Genomic DNA, 16,359 nt, shown 5'->3' on the forward strand with positions numbered 1-16,359 from the left:
TGGGGGGTGGGGGACTACCTGGAGCGGCTTGCGAGCCGCTGGCGAGTGGCAGGAGTCCTGGAGATTCGGCGGCCTGAGACGGAGCGGCGGGCAGCGGCAGCGGGGGGGCCTCCTCGGCTGCGGCTCTCCGAAGCCTTCTCCCGGCTGGCGGAGCAGCCGAGAGAAGGCGGCCAGGCCCACCCACGCCCCGAGGCTCTCCCAAGCCTTCTCTCGGCTGGCGGAGCGGCCGGGAGAAGGCGGCGCGGCCGACCGCTCACCTGTGGCTGTGCGGGTGAAGCAGGCGGGATGGACACTTGGAGGGGCCAATCAGGAGCCGCTTCGCGGCTTTTTTTTTAAATCCCGGACAGGGCCCGCCCTAACTCCTCCCACAGTGCCCTTACTGCTTTATTCAGTCCGTGGCGCTCCGCCAATGTTTACAATTATCAGTTATTATTGCACGGTTACTCAAATGTTTTATAAGACTGTTCCATATATTGTTCTTATGTTATTATATAAACCGCCCTAAGCCCCCGGGGAGGACGGTATATAAATATAATAAATAAATAATAAATAAATAAATAGTATTAGGGGCTCTTTTGTGACTCCTAGACTTACACAGATTTACATAGCATTGCTGTGCCCCCTGAAGAAGCCTGATGTGGGGCCAAATGTATGCTGGGCATGAAGTTACCTTCAAGGCTTTCTTGTTATGAGAAGAAAGGCCCTTTTGGAATTGTATAATGCTGGCAAGCTTTGGTTGCTGTGTCTGCATCCTGTGATCTGTCTGCCAACTGTTTATAATTGCATTATCTGTCTTGTATATTTTAATTGGCTTGGGAGAGCCACGCTGATGATTCATAAGTACTTATCCACGAAGCAGTTCCTTTGTGACATTCATTATAATTCTTGTTGCAAATAATTCTTGTTGCAAATACAGCACATGTCTAAATGGTTTAGTTAGGTAGCCGAGTCCAGAAGGACTTTTTTGGCATTTGTTTGCCCTGTGCATGGTCAATGTTCCATTTGCTGTTTGTTAGCCTCCAGGTAATGGCTGGCAATTTCCTGGGATTACAACTAATTTCCAGGTGACAGAGATCACTTCCCCTGGAGAAAATGGCTACTTTGGAATATGGACTCCATGGCACTGTACCATCTGAGGTTCCTGTCCCCCGCAAACCCCACCCTCCTCAAGCTCCACCCCTGCCCAATCTCCAGTCAAAGTGATCCTTTTTCAGTTTTTTAAATGTGGCAATATCTATTGTATCAGCACATTTTTCAGCAGTATACTAAATGGCAGCACTACAGCAGTTTTAAAAAGTTTTACAGAGCCTCTTGTGGCGCAGGGTGGTAAGGCAGCAGACATACAGTCTGAAAGCTTTGCCCATGAGGCTGGGAGTTCAATCCCAGCAGCCGGCTCAAGGTTGACTCAGCCTTCCATCCTTCCGAGGTCGGTAAAATGAGTACCCAGCTTGCTGCTGGGGGGGTAAAACGATAATGACTGGGGAAGGCACTGGCAAACCACCCCGTATTGAGTCTGCCATGAAAACGCTGGAGGGCATCACCCCAAGGGTCAGACATGACTCGGTGCTTGCACAGGGGATACCTTTACCTTACAGCAGTTTTATGATTCAGGAAGATGCAGAAGAGAGTGCTGTATCAGGATCTCAAGGATACAGGATTGAGCTTGACCAAAAGGCAACTCAGATAAAATTATCTGCTGATTGCACCAGTTTTGCTTTAGATCTTCTGGGTAGTTTTCAGATAAATATCTCAGATTACATCTGCTGTTTCACAACACAGGCTGTTTCCGCAGTAACAAAAAAAATTGCAGCAGTACACATAAAGCTCCCCAGAATTTCCTTACTTTCGCACTAAAATCTCCTGATTCAGGCACAGCCCTGAATGTGCTCCCTCTTTGCCATGCCTTTTATGAATCCTGACAAAACAGGAGTTTCCCCTCTCCCCTGGGAGGGAATTTGCAGTAACCTGAACTCAAAAGTCACATTAGTTTCCTTCACTGTTTACCACCTCAAAACGATGATGTTTGAGATCTGGCCAATGCTGTGTCTCTGCCCATCCTCCTCCACTGCCTGCTGTATTTTTAAAAGAAATATGAACAGGATTACGTTACCCTGAAATTCCTAAGTAGCACAAGCAGGACACACAAACACAACGCCTCCCTTCTCCCCCTCCTGCAAGATTTGCAGGTCCTCTGTCAATTTCATGAAGAGAAATCCAGCCATGGTCAGTTTCTGGCAAGGAGGCTACAAACCTTAATTTCAACCAGCAGCCTCCCTCAGCTTTCCCAAAGCACAAAGAAAAAAATCTTCCTTGTTTTACAACGTAGCAGCAACCTAATGTAACGACTGGTTTTAAAAATAATAATAACAACAACATGCATCATATAGGGGGAAGGGGGAGGAAACTGACAACACAGGCTGCTTGCCTGAAGTGGCACACTAAAAACAAAGGTGCAAGCAGGCACCATTTCCCCCAAGTAGTCTGTTAATTTGCATTGTTCCCAAGAAGGTTTGGGGGAGGGGGAATGAGCTGTCCATGCCTCCGAAAATAGCACAGGAGGCGGAAGTGGCCACCAGTGCCTCGGAAGTAAACGTGAAGGGCATGACACAAAAACAATTCAGTACTGCCGTTCAGAGACATGTGTGGAGAGCCAGGCACAAATTTAATATCAACGTCCAGAGACCAATACGAAGGAAACCCAGAAAATAGAACTGTGGAAAACCCCACAGTAACAACAGTTGTGTTCTTTCTGATCTGTAACCCTGTACCTCCCTCTTCTGGCTGCAGTGCTACATCACTTAGGTCCACACAATTTGTGTGTAAAGTGCCATGCAGTTGCATCAAGATGGGTAATTATGTAAGAAAAAAGCAAGGGTCCAGTAACATTGAAGAAGGAAGCAGTGACTAATGAAAGCTCAGCCCCTGTCCCAGATTTTGTTAGTCTTTAAGGTGCAACTGGACTCTTGCTCTTTTCTATTGAAGAAGAGTTAGTTCTTATAGGCCGCTTTTCTCTACCCAAAGGAGTCTCAAAGCGGCTTACAATTGCCTTCCCCTTCCTCTCCCCACAACAGACACCCTGTGAGGGAGGTGAGGCTGAGAGAGCCCTGATATTCCTGCTCAGTCAGAACAGTTTTATCAGTGCTGTGATTAGCCCAAGGTCACCCAGCTGGCTGCATGTGGGGTAGCGGGGCTCGCCAGATTAGAAGTCTGCACTCCTAACCACTACACCAAGCTGGTCCATGTTAATGGTCCATGCTAATAGACTCTTGCTCTTTTCTAGGATCAAGTTGCAGTTGATTTATGGTGACCCCCCCCCCCAATAGTGTTTTCAAGGCAAGAGATAAACGAAGGTAGGTTGCCATTGCCTGTCTGTTCTTCCAAAGGAGATCAGAGCCCTGCAGGGCCTTGAATGGTTCCACAGGGCTTGTAAAATAGAACTGTGCCTGCAGGCCTATAACACTGCTGAGTTAAACTGGCCTCCCTATCAAAGCTCTAACTGTAAATTTGGGGCCTATAAGACTCCTCTGCCTCCTCTCTCTTCCCTTGGCACTGGAAGTTAGAACAGGTGATTATGAATGGAATTGTTTTAGATGGTTTAGACTTTAATTTATTTATGCATTCATATATTTGATTATTATGTGTGCTTTTATTATGATGTGCCCTGCCCTGAGTCCAAAGAGAAAGGATAAGGTAATAATAATAATAACAACAACAATACTAACAATCATCTTCTGAGATCTGACAAGATCAGGCTAGGCTGAGCCCTCTGTCAGAATATTTGTACAATACATATTATCAAATTTCCTTGTGTGTATGTAAAGAGCTGTCAGGTCAAAGCTGACATGGTTTTAAAGGTGCCTCCGAACTTAAATTTTGTTCTGTTGCTTTAGACCAACACAGCGAACCACCTGAATCTAACATTTTTGGCATGGTATGAGCTTTTGTGAGTCACTGAATCACAGACCTTGTGAAGAAACCTGCACAGGTACAAAAAAACACCATCTTTGTCACCACATGCAGAACACTTAACCTTATGCCAAAGGGACTGAGAATGAAAAAATGTATCTGAGGAAAAGAGCGGCGACTCATGAAATCTCATCCCCTGCCACGGATTTTGTGAGTCTTTAAGGCGCTGCTGGACTCTTGGTCTTTTTTCCTGCTACAGTCAGACTAACTCGGCTCCCCATCTTGATCAGCCTCCATGGAAAACGCCACATTTCGCCGTATTGAATGGAAATCCATGCACTTTGTGAAGAAACTTGCCCAGGTACAGAGCACACGATCTTTCTCACCACATGGAGAACATTTCACCTTCCACCCAAGGGACTGAGAATTAAAAAAAAGGACATCTGAAGAAGTGAGTCATGACACCTCCTCCCCTGCCACAAAATTTGTGAGTCTTGAACTCGGGCTCTTTTCTACCTCCACAAACAGATGGATGCACTTTACCCATCTTGGACCACTTTTAGCCCTACGGACTGGGGCTCCATCAACCTGTGAAGCCACCTGCACAGGTACACCCACCGGGATCTTCCCCACCACAGGCGGGAGAATACCCTTAGGCCACAAGAACTGAGGCTGTCTGAAGACGGGAGCCGTGGCTCCTGAGAGCTCCTCCCCTGCCACGGAATTTGTGAGTCCTGCTGTGTTTGGGCTCTCGTGGACCGCTGCAGACAGACGGAGGCCGCTTGCCCCTCTTGATCCGCCTTCGTGGGACGCCGTACAGAATGGAAATCCAAACGAGTAGCCGTGTCGGCCTGAAGCAGCACAATCAAATCAGGGTCCAGGGCCACCTTTAAGACCAACAAATCTTTATTCAAGGCGGGAGCTTTCGAGTGCAAGCACTCAGACTTACTTCCTCAGAAGTCCATCAACCTTGTGAGGAGACAGGCAGTATCTTCCTCACCTTAACCAGGGGTGGCCAAACTGCGGCCCTCCAGATGTCCATGGACTACAATTCCCAGGAGCCCCCTGCCAGCAAACGCTGGCAGGGGGCTCCTGGGAATTGTAGTCCATGGCCATCTGGCGGGCCGCAGTTTGACTCCCCCTGGCTTAACCCAAGGGGCTGAAGAAGGGAGCCGCGACTCCCCCAAGCCCCACCTGCAGCCGCGCGGAAAGTCCCCTGCCTCGTGACGCCACCTGCACAGGTACGACGAAGCGACACCGTCTTACCCTTATGCCAAAGGGGCTGGGAAGCCGCCCGGCCTGCGGCTCTTTTCCCGCCGCCCTCAGACGCACGACGCCCTCCGCGGGCCGCCCGCCCGCCCTTTTCCCGCTCAGCAGCAACCGCCGCCGCCATGCGCGCTCCGGCCGCGGGGTGTCGCTGTGTGGGCCTGCGTGCGGCCATTGTCGTCGCTCGCCACGGCGGGCATGGAAGGGGAGAGCACGACGGCGCTGCTGCCGGGCTTCGTCTTCGGCGCCCTGGCCTTCCACCACCTCAACGCCGACTCGGACGCGGTACGGGGGGCGCGAATCTGGGAGGCGCGAGGGTGCCTCTGCGCATGGACAGAGTGCGTTCTGCGTCGTCGTCCCCCCTCCCTTCGGAGAGGTGGATTTCCCGCCTTTCCCCCCTCGGGGCGTCCCGGGAAGAGTTTGGGCGCTGGCTGCTTGTGGGAGGAGAGAGCTCTGCCCGCCTTGCTTTGGGACATGGTGGTTGGTTTGAGTCTCGGGGCTGGCCGGGCGTGTGTGTCTGGGGAGCATGAGGCCGCCTCCTTCCTTTTCTCCCGCGTCACGTGTGTGTCTCCCATTGCACGTGTAAAAACTTTCCCGGCGGAAGGTGCGTGTGGGTTTTTGTGTGCAAGAGGAGAAGCAGGGGTAGTCAACCTGTGGTCCTCCAGATGTCCATGGACTACGATTCCCATGAGCCCCTGCCATTTGCTGTAGCATAATGATACGCATTTGGCTTAACACTCGGTTCCTTTGCAGCGCGGCCAAGGGTTTTCGCAGGGCTGCTGCGCGCTTCCCCATCCTGTGCATGCGCATTTTTCAAAATCCCCCCCTTTCAGATGCTACCGGCTGTTATCCTTGCTGAAGGAAACGCATACTTTCACTGACTTACCGATCTACTGACTGGTTTAATTGCCACACACACACACTTTCAGTGCAGGAGGATCGCCAAAGTGGCTTGCAGCAAATAAGGGCCGTTTGTATATATTTCAAGCGGCGTATAAATATTTTAAAAGAAACCAGATTTAAACTGTCCCTTCAGTTGCAGGCATAGTGGACCGATAGTCCCCCGAGGGACTCAAAAATACTTTCATCTTTGTGGAAATGCCTGTCGTTCTTAAAAATAATTTTCTAAAAACAACCATAAAACTGAATTTTGTCAAGATTGTATATGATTGTGTCAACTTGGCCTCTGTTCTCCTGCTGTTTTGCTTCTAGCTTGGCCTCTGTTCTCCTGCTGTTTTGCTTCTAGCTGAACAAATGGGTGGTGAATACATCACATAACTTTTATGGAGGTCGGGGAAATTATGTGATTATATAATTCAGATCAATTTGGGGAGGGTAAGCATAAAACCCTGTATGATCTTGTGATTTATTCTCCCTTTTTCCAGCAAGTAGGTTCAGAATATTTATACGGAATACGCAATCCTGCAAGTTCTGAGCAGTACTTTCAGTTTCTGATGTGTTTTTTTCCTCTGGTTATAAAGGAAGGCTTCCTCCTTGGGGATGTGAAAGGCGAAGCCAAGAACAGCATTACTGACTCTCAGATGGACGATGTTGAAGTAGTTTATACAATTGGTAAGGCTTTGGCTTCTCCACCCTACCCCCACTTTCCATGAGATATTGTAAAGGTCCCTTCATCCCCAGTGGGTCCCACCAAAAGCAGAGAGCCCATAAACACACTGAGGCCAGATGATTATCAAAAGGTATATTAAAAGATATTCTGAAGCTACAGCAAGTTAGAGTAGCAGTACAGATACATTGTGGGACAGAGAGTAAGGAAGACAGACCCTAATTGGTCTCGCCTCCCCCTACAGCTGGGAGATGAATGAGATCTGGGCTGGTTTGATTTCTCTTGTGCAAGAACAAAGACAAGTTTTGCTTCTGGTCTAAACTTCTGTGGGCCAAAGGTCAGACCAGAATACACATTTGCTAGCTCTTTAGATGCTGTAATGCCTCTTTTAACGCAAGATTTGTTTGTCTTCAGTTTAAGTGGAAAAGCAGAATGTGGTTGTCATGCAGTGTAATCAGTTCAGACTTGGGAAAAATCAATACCAACAAAAGGTTATCATGTCTCACGTGATAGTAGTAAAGGGCAGACAAATGAACTGTAACTTTAAAGCATTTAATGAGGAATCATTTAACTCCTTGTGAATGGGGAGTATGCAGACATAAGTCTATGCCAAACATTCGGGGCAAAAGTGATGTGTTGATTTCCTTTCAGATATACAGAAGCACATACCGTGCTACCAACCCTTCAGGTAAGTATTATATTATATTTTTTAAGTACTTTGTTTTGCACATAAATGACAAAATACTGTAACTGATGATAGATGACATTTTTATGATTATTTGTTGCTGATGTGCACTTAGAAGCTTTTACTGTACATAAATGGAAGGACTGTCTCATTTGTTTTAACACTAAAGGGTGTCACATTCATATCAGGGCCATGGCAACCAAACATACAATACTATTTACTTCATTTGGACCCTGGCTTTTCTCTCCACTACCAATACAAAGTAGATTATATTTTCCATTTCATCTCCATTTTCACAACAACCCTGTGAGGTAGATTAGGCTCAGAGCGTGTGACACAACATCATGCATCCGTGACAGAGTGGAGATTCAATCCTGCGTTTTCCCAATCCTGATCCAGTGCTAACCACTACACTGCAGTGCCCTGAAAGCAAGTTTATTTTATGGATGCCTTTTATTTTCTGCAGCCCTGGTTTGCAAAATTGATGTGCATGTCTTATACAGACCAAAAATAGAACTGAACTAAATGTTAGATGCTATGTACCTTTAACAGCTGTGCCATGAGATCGGACATGACTGAATGGCTGACGACAAGAACAACAACCACCGTTAATTAATAGTCCACTCGTATCCATGTTTGTCCCCACTTGACTTGGATGGCCTATGTAACCTTATCTCAGAAGACTGCCAATTGCAAACCACCTTTGAACATCTTTTGCCTTAAAAACCCTCTGGAGTCGCCATCTAGTTTTTTGCCATGTGACTTGACAGTAAAAAAAAAGTTAACTGAGAATTACAACACTCTGTGGTGGTGACTCACAGGAAATATGTAGAGAATGATACCATCAGCGAGGGAAGCATATTCTGAGAATCTTTACTTCAATCATGCTCGTATAGATTGTCTATGTGTGATTGCCTATCAAGCTCAGAATATTTAATTATGTTAGATCTAGTCCTCAATGAAGTGGTTATCTGTGCCTTGAGTGTATCACTCTAGACTGGGTAAGGGGCTTAAATGATTTACACTGCAAGTTTAAGCAGAGTTATCAGTGTATCTAGTTGTCAGGGTAGGGCAATTGTTGGATGTGTAAATCCAGAGACTGGGGCCATGGACAGACAAGACAGACCTTTCAGCAGTACTTGAGGTTTGCATTCTGCCCAAGTTTGCAGAAAAATTCTGAAATCTTCAAATCTGATTTTTTTCTTTTAAAGGAGGGAGGGCTAAAATAATAATAAAAAATGACATGGATCTTTAATAAACAAATGCCTTCAGTGGTTTTTGCTGGGAAATCTCAACACTCCTGCAGCTTTCAAGCCTTGGTTTCTGCCAGTAAGAGGGCCTCTGTCTCCTGAGATCACAGATGAAAGTGCTGACACAGATTTTTCACACTGAAAAAATTTAATTTGCCCTATTAAAGAAATGCCTGTGTAGACAAAATTCTAGTGAACAAATAGTTGGTGATAATCATCTCCAGATGAAATATGCACTATAGTTTTCTTTGTAGATGATTTCCTCTCACCCTCCACTCTGCTCTGAGGATTTTAGATTCTGCATTCTTGATTGCAGTGACCTGGATGGTCTGGGCTAGCATAATCTCATAATCTCAAAAAGCTAAGCAAAGTCAACCCTAAGTGAGTTCTTGAATGAGAGACTACCAAGGAAGTCTTAGGGCTAATCCTGCGTTGAGCAGGGGGTTGGACTAGATGGCCTGTATGGCCCCTTCCAACTCTATGATTCTATGATTCTAAGTCTAGTTTTCCTATACAGGGACAGGCAGTAGCAAAACCACCTCTGAACGTCTCTTGCTTTGAAAACACTACAAATTTGTCATAAGTCACCTGTGATTTCCACCACCATTCTTGATTATTGCTTTGGAATATATTATTTGTGCAGTAGAATTGGTATACTGGATGAGTCCCAGTATGAGCATCTTGTGGCGCAGAGTGGTAAGGCAGCAGAAATGCTGTCTGAAGCCGTCTGTCCATGAGGTTGGGAGTTCAATCCCAGCAGCCGGCTCAAGGTTGACTCAGCCTTCCATCCTTCTGAGGTCGGTAAAATGAGTACCCAGCTTGCTGGGGGGTAAACGGTAATGACTGAGGAAGGCACTGGCAAACCACCCCGTATTGAGTCTGCCATGAAAACGCTGGAGGTCGTCACCCCAAGGGTCAGACATGACCCGGTGCTTGCACAGGGGATACCTTTACCTTTACAAGTCCCAGTAAATACCACAGAAAATGCCAAAGATCCATGTTTACATACAAGAAATTGTATTAAACCAATGTAGCACCAAATAAAAATGCTTTAGATCTTAACACTTCAATGGCTCTCTAATCAACTTTGTTTACTTTTCCAGCTTCTACAACTCAGTTGGAGAACTGAATGAATGTGCACTGAGGAAAATACTGTTAGGATGCAAAAAGGTATTTTGCATTTAGAACTAACTTCTGGAAATGATTCAGGAAAAGATATGGGTACTGAGCTCGATACAATAATGTAACTTAAAACCTGTATAATGTCCCACCACTTCATGGCAGAAATGTGCTATCTGACTTTATCTGTGTTTACTCAGAAGTAAGTTACAGGGAGTTCAGTAGTATTTACTCTCCAATAAGTATACATATGCTTACAACTTTAGGCATATCCTCAATTTATGCCATAAGGGCACTAGATATCAGGAACTCAAAAGCTCCCCTGAAATGAATGACAGCTATGTAAATGCACTCTATATTCTTCTCTACTTAATGATGCATTAATACTTTGATTAGGGAAAGTCAGACATTTAATTGCTTTGGGTTTCTTTTTTAGCATGATAGGTTTCTCTTATTAATGTTAATTCAGCAAAAGAAGCATATATCACAACTTGTGTATTCTTATGATGAAACACACACCCATTCCCTATACCTTTACAGAGGGTGGTCCTCCCCCCACACACACACACCCAAGCTAGGTTTCAAATACAGGTGTATAGCTCAATATAGATGAGTATGGACAGGGAAGCATCCCTGACAATCCCTCCTTCCCTGATACTCTGCGATTGGCTCTACCTTCTGCGGCAGCTATTTCTTCTTGTGTCCATTGTTAGAATTCCGAAGGTGCCTGGCTGGCTCAGATAAGTTAGGGATCCATGCTTCAGTTAATGCCTTTCCTTCATTATGTAATTGTAGACATAATTTACTGCAAATGGAACTTCATTTTTTATTCTTGAAATCTCTGGCTACAGCTCTAGGCATATGGCAGTCCCATAGGAATCCATGCACTTAGGACTACAGCTTCTATCCTTTGGAACAGTAGATTTTCCAGTGAATTGCAAGGGCTGGCTTCTGAGTTAGGCTGGGTCATATCATAAGAGGCAGAAGTAAATCTGTGAATTTACCTGCACAGTTGGGAAAAGCATCACCTGCCGACATCCTGGTTATTTACCGTCCTTGTTCTGTGATTTTCTGGGGCATTATTTTTTGCTTTTTGCAGCCGCTCACAGACTTGGGACTTTAATTCTTAATATGAATTCCCTTTATTTCCACTGGACTCTTATACCGTGGAAACCATGTGGTTGATGTGTGGAGGGGTGTTCTTTGGAAAAAAGCTGTATCTGATTTTCAGATTCATTTATATTTTCCAGGCTGTGGTGGGCTGGTACAAACTCAGGCGCAATACTGACCAGACGATGACATTCAGAGAGCGACTCCTTCATAGGTGTTTACAGTCACACTTGTCAAACCAGGGCCTTGTTTTTCTGTTATTAACTTCCACAGTAACTTCGTCAAGCTCTTCTACATACAAACTTGAATATGCCTTACATAAACCACAAGAGGGGTGAGTCTTTTTTCCCCTTTTTTCAGGGAGGAATAATATCTTGTGTGCTATGACATTTCATATTCACATTCATGTTCATGCTATCCTTAAAGAATATAGCATAGTAATGTAATAAAACTTTGTCATATAATATGAAACTATAATTCTCTGTAGCTTATGGCTCCACCAACACATTTCTCGGCACCTGCTACATGCTTTCAGAAAATGGGCAAGGCTAGATAGAGCTTTTGCCCATCAGGGCTTTTGATTGGCTATGCGGGTTAAAAGGCCGTTAAACAGAGATAAGGATCATAGAGATGGAAGGGGCCATACAGGCCATCTAGTCCAACCCTTTGTTTCTACATAGAATATTACATATTTCAGAGGGTGGCTATATTGGTCTGCAATAAAGCAGTTAAATTTGCAGTAGTCCCTTAGAAACCAACCAGATTTTTCAAGGTTTAAACTCTCAAAAGTCAACGTTTATTTCCTGAAAATCCAGGAGGTCTCTAAGGTGCTGCTGGACTCAAGTCTAACAAATTAAAGAGTTCCATACTTCAGTTAATGCCTTTCCTTCATTATGTAATTGTTTTGACCTCTGAGCAGCAGACACAATTTACTGCAAATGGGATTTCAGTTTTTATTCTTGAAATCTCTGGCTACAGTTCTAGGAATATGGCAGTCCTATAGGAATCCATGCACTTAGGACTGTAACCTCTATCCTTTGGAACAGTAGATTTTCCAGTGAACTGGCTTTGTATCCTTTTGCTCCACAGTGTAAAGGTTTCCTGTATTTATTTATATTCTCATCTTTCTCTTTGCTTGAAGTCTTTTCCAGAAAGTTCCTCTTATTGTTGCCAATCTGGGAATGGCAGAACAGCAAGGCTATCGAACTGTATCTGGTTCTTGTATTTCTTCTGGCTTTTGTAAAGCAATTGCAAAACACAGGTACGAACAGAAATATTTTTTAGATTTTTTGTGTTATTTCTAGGGGTTCCCATATAGGCCATAAATTAGTTCCAGATCAGTGAAAACATAGGTCAGTCAGAATCCTAAACAATGGTTTAAAAAAGTCTTCAGGATGGACAAGGATATTGCATATATTCAACAAGGAAATGTTCTGCAATTCTACACTGTTTAAAATTAGCTAAACATTTCAGTGCTTGTAATCCGATACAAAATTTTCTTCACTAATAATTTAACTAGCGAACACAAGTGCTTCCATTGTACTATGTTTTCCTATGGATTTGGTGACAGTCTAGTTTTGAAGTGTCCATATATTAAAATGCTGGAATTAAAAATGTTTTCTAGGCAGATAAGATCAACTTTATGTCAGATGCAAACAGTACATTCTATGTTTCTTTTTGTACCAAAAGGTCAGAATTTTTTAATGAAGATGGGTCTCTAAAAGAGGTTCGTAAGATTAATGAAATGTATGCTACTTTGCAGGCAGAACTGAAGGTAAGTTGAAACTTTTTTTGAAAAAAAAACAGATTTTAACAAGAAGCACCAAGTCTGAATAGATCAGTGTGGTCAGAAACAAAGAAAGAGCTTATTCAGAAGCAACATTGTACCTCTTAGAAATAAAACTATAGATAGGTACAATTGAAAGGGTTGCTATCTGTATTATTCTGTCATCATGTTGGTTAAGCCAAGGGGCCCCAACCTGTGCCCATCAGCAATTTTCTGGCATCAGCAGGACCAGGACTTTTATCCAGTGGGGCTTCTAATTGGTTGTGTAGAATTTTTAAAATGTTGGTTTGGAAGAAGTAACCATCACAGGGAAAGGATCTTCAAAAGTGTGACTGAAGGGCAGCAATATCAGGCATGTGTGTGAATGTACCCACCATGTCAGAATTCCAGATGTGTTCACAGGTTCAAAAATGTCAGACCCTGGATTTAGTCTGTAGTCCAGATAGCAATAATTCCTAGGACTAGGATGATCAGTAAATAGAGCCCACTTGGGGGGGGGTTAAGGGTTAGGAGGCAGCTGGAGAACTGGGTTTGATTCCCTGCTCCTCTACATGCAGCCAGCTAGATGATTTCAGGTCAGTCATAGTTCTCAGAGCTCTCTCAGCCCCACCCACCTCACAGGGTGTAGGGAAGGCAGTTGTAAGCTGCTTTGAGACTCCTTCAGGTAGTGAAAAGTGGGGGATGAAATCCAAGATATTTCTTCTCTCTTTTAGGAGGTTTCCGTTAAGCCAACAATATAATTCCTAAAATGTTGTGTTATGCACTCCATTTCTCAGGGTGGCAAACAAGATGCCTCCAAATTATCTGACAGCAGGAAATATATATACCCAATATATCGGTATAAATATTGGTTTCGCAATTGTGCACTACAGGACGCCTACCACTTTGATGCACTTGAATCCAGTCTCTAGCTGAAGAAGCCAAGGCATGTAAAACCAATATGTATACCAGTATATTGAGTCTGGAAATAATTGAACTAGAAATAATTATATATATAAGAGAGACAATATAATAGAGCAAGAAGACACACCTAAGTGTTTTCATTAGCTTTACATGGCTTCCCCCCCTTCCATTGAATGAATGAATGAATGAATGAATGAATGAATGAATGAATGAATGAATGAATGAATGAATGAATGAATGGGGATTTTATACCAAACTTAACACTATCATGACACATGCATCATGCATCTTCTACTTCAAAGTTTAAAGTACAGAGAGTTCTGTAGGGATACCCTCAGATATTAATACAAACTCCTAATCCCATAACTGCCCTCTGTTTTTCTCTTCTAGGATTCATGCAGTAAAGTAGCAGATAGTGAAAGATCTGTAGAGAATCTGCTGGCGGAAGTGGATAAGCTGAAACAAGAAGTAAGAAGGAAAAAAGAACAGATAGAAGCTACAGGTAACATATATAGTAAATCACCACTCTCCTCTAACCTTCATACTAGGTCATCTGGTGGTACCTTCTTAGAGATGTACAAATGTAGCATGATATGAAAGTGGGAACCTGCTTTATCACATGTCTGTTGAAAGAGACTGATACCGCCAATGTTTTTGAAGTGTCTAATTTTTTTTAAAGGTATTTGATTTTAAATACAAAGTGTATCCAATACTGTATCTGCATCCAGGACATCACACAATTAGCCCACATAGAGATTGCCCACACTCACACACACAAAATTAATGTTGATTGGGGGGGGGACACACAAGCAGCATTAATAAATTAGTGGGAAGGGTTAACACCACACCCAGTGTCTTGGCCCCAATCCAAAACCCCTCCCTATTTAGCCACACTTTTTATGTAGTACTTTAAAAAGGCCCTAACTGAGAACTTTTATTTTATTTTAAACATGTAAAATGTGTCAGAATTGGAAACATCCGCAAACAAATGGCTGTACCACATTGTCAGATGAAAACATATGATTTAAGATTTAGTAATTCTTTGCAGGGGAGAGCTGGGAGTTTACACACAAGTAATCCCGCCCCCCACACACACATCAAAAATCTTCAGAATCCAGCCTGGCCTAGAGGAAATTTATCTGCCATCCCACAGTGGCAGTCAGCAATTCCCTGGGTATTCAAGGAAGGACTACAAGAGACAAGCATTGGCACAACCCTTCTTGCCGACCCAAAATCAGCATTTCTGTCAGATGACTATCTAGCCTCTGCTTAAAAACTTCCAAAGAAGGAGAACCCATCACCTCATGAGGAAGCCTGTTCTACTGAGGAACTGCTCTGTCAGGAACTTCTTCCGGATATCTAGATGAAAATTCTTTTGAATTAATTTAAACCCATTGGTTCTGATCCAACCCTCTGGGGTAACAGAAAACGACTGTGTTCCATCTAAGTATTTGAATATAGTTTTCATATCCCCTCTTAGCAGAACAGAACAAGCTCCCTCACAGCATTTCCTCATACGATTTGGTCTCTTAATCCCACAGTTTTCTGTAGTTTTCTCTATCAGCAAGAGATTCTCAAAGGACACGGAAACAATGTAGACATTGTGATAATGAACAAGGATTGGCTTGCTTGTAATCCCTGCCTTTCCCGTCTTTTTCAGGCAAGACTAGAAATCTCCCAGCTGAGACAAGAGAGAATATTTTCCTTTGTCAAGCATTGCAAAACTTTTTCCCTAAATCTGGACTGCAGACGAGCATTGTTACCTTAAAAGGAAGACAGCTTTCCAAATACTGCTGCAATACTGACCACAAGATCAATGTGATGGACCAGTTAACCTTAATGCTGAAAGAAGCAAGTTTCCCTGAAGCTGAAACAAGGCAATCGGTTAAGCGAAAATCTACTGTGAGTACCACTGGGCCCAAGCCTTTCAAAAGACTTAGATCTCTGAAGCTGCATCAAAATCTGTTTCCAAGAAACCATGAGGACGGTGACCGGGAAAGACGCACTACCAGTAATGCTGAAACAGACAACAACGTAACAAAAGATCTTGATTAACATGCTGTGTTTCCAACCTCTAATTTCTTGAAGATGGATAACTCCTTGCAGAGTTACCCCATTCCCCCCCCCCAAAAAAAGTGTTGTGTGGGTGTTCTCTATTCATTCCTTGGGGAGGCAGCAAAATATTAAGCTACTTGTAAAAAATTAAGCCAGCATTATCTCTGTATTTGGGGAGGGACGTGAGCTCAGACCGTTCTTCCTTAAATTAATCTGTATACGCTTACTCAGGGAATATCATAGAACAAGAAAGCAAAAAAACAGTTCTTGCCTTTCAACACATTGTGCTTACTTTTATGTTATACTGGAGAGCAAACACTGCTAGATACTTTTGAAAGTCAGCTGCTGACGCCTTGATACACAGATGTCATCTGCACCACCAAGAAATTCTAGCAATCAGGCTGCCCAAAACCATCTGTTAACACTATACAGGTGAAACAAAGATTTCCAACTAAAAGCAGGATCCTACGTGCAGTCATTCAGGAAGAAATCCCACCAACTTGTGGGACTTGCTTTCAAGTGAAGATGTTTGAGTTAGACATGACAGTATTTTTGTTCCTCAAATATTTTTTTTTATGTCTGATGTGTATTCCAAGGAGAAGGGTCATTGTATTTGAAAAATTGTGATAGTTTACTGTTTGAAACAGTAAATGTTCTCTTATACATGTCATAATGCTGACTACTTGTGTGTTTTAAATTGTCCTCTAACTTT

General features: G+C 43.6%; 2 protein-coding genes across 4 annotated transcripts in view; one reads left to right on the top strand and one right to left on the bottom strand.

The window, feature by feature from the left end:
- Window positions 1–5,715, bottom strand: part of LOC143819395 (glycerol-3-phosphate acyltransferase 3-like) — a 57,563-nt gene extending 51,848 nt beyond the window's left edge. For both annotated transcript variants that reach the window (XR_013224948.1, XM_077301009.1), the window contains exon 1: window positions 5,173–5,715. Coding sequence is in view for 1 of the 2 variants with exons in the window: in XM_077301009.1 (XP_077157124.1) it covers window positions 5,173–5,700 (528 nt within the window). In the remaining variant the exon portion in view is untranslated. The remainder of the gene's footprint in view (window positions 1–5,172) is intronic.
- On the top strand, window positions 5,031–16,320 carry ABRAXAS1 (abraxas 1, BRCA1 A complex subunit). Of its 2 annotated transcripts, none has more exons than XM_077301010.1 (9): window positions 5,031–5,147; window positions 6,654–6,744; window positions 7,391–7,427; window positions 9,778–9,844; window positions 11,044–11,237; window positions 12,045–12,164; window positions 12,593–12,677; window positions 13,983–14,094; window positions 15,253–16,320. In XM_077301010.1, exons 2-9 carry the CDS (start codon window positions 6,714–6,716, stop codon window positions 15,645–15,647), a joined length of 1,041 nt encoding a protein of 346 aa, XP_077157125.1. In that variant the 5' UTR covers window positions 5,031–5,147; window positions 6,654–6,713; the 3' UTR covers window positions 15,648–16,320. The 2 variants fall into 2 exon arrangements, with proteins under 2 accessions (XP_077157125.1, XP_077157126.1); XM_077301011.1 differs by lacking the exon at window positions 5,031–5,147 and adding an exon at window positions 5,372–5,510.
- Window positions 16,321–16,359: the final 39 nt, after the last annotated feature.

Source organism: Paroedura picta, chromosome 10 (assembly GCF_049243985.1).
Source record: "Paroedura picta isolate Pp20150507F chromosome 10, Ppicta_v3.0, whole genome shotgun sequence".
Lineage (NCBI taxonomy): Eukaryota > Metazoa > Chordata > Lepidosauria > Squamata > Gekkonidae > Paroedura > Paroedura picta.

What these genes read in the sequence shown, in the direction of transcription:
- ABRAXAS1 (XM_077301011.1), top strand. An exon ending in TACTGTTAGGATGCAAAAAG is followed by an intron (nt 9,845 to 11,043) that starts GTATTTTGCATT and finishes TATATTTTCCAG; the next exon opens with GCTGTGGTGGGCTGGTACAA. An exon ending in CTTTGCAGGCAGAACTGAAG is followed by an intron (nt 12,678 to 13,982) that starts GTAAGTTGAAAC and finishes TTTCTCTTCTAG; the next exon opens with GATTCATGCAGTAAAGTAGC.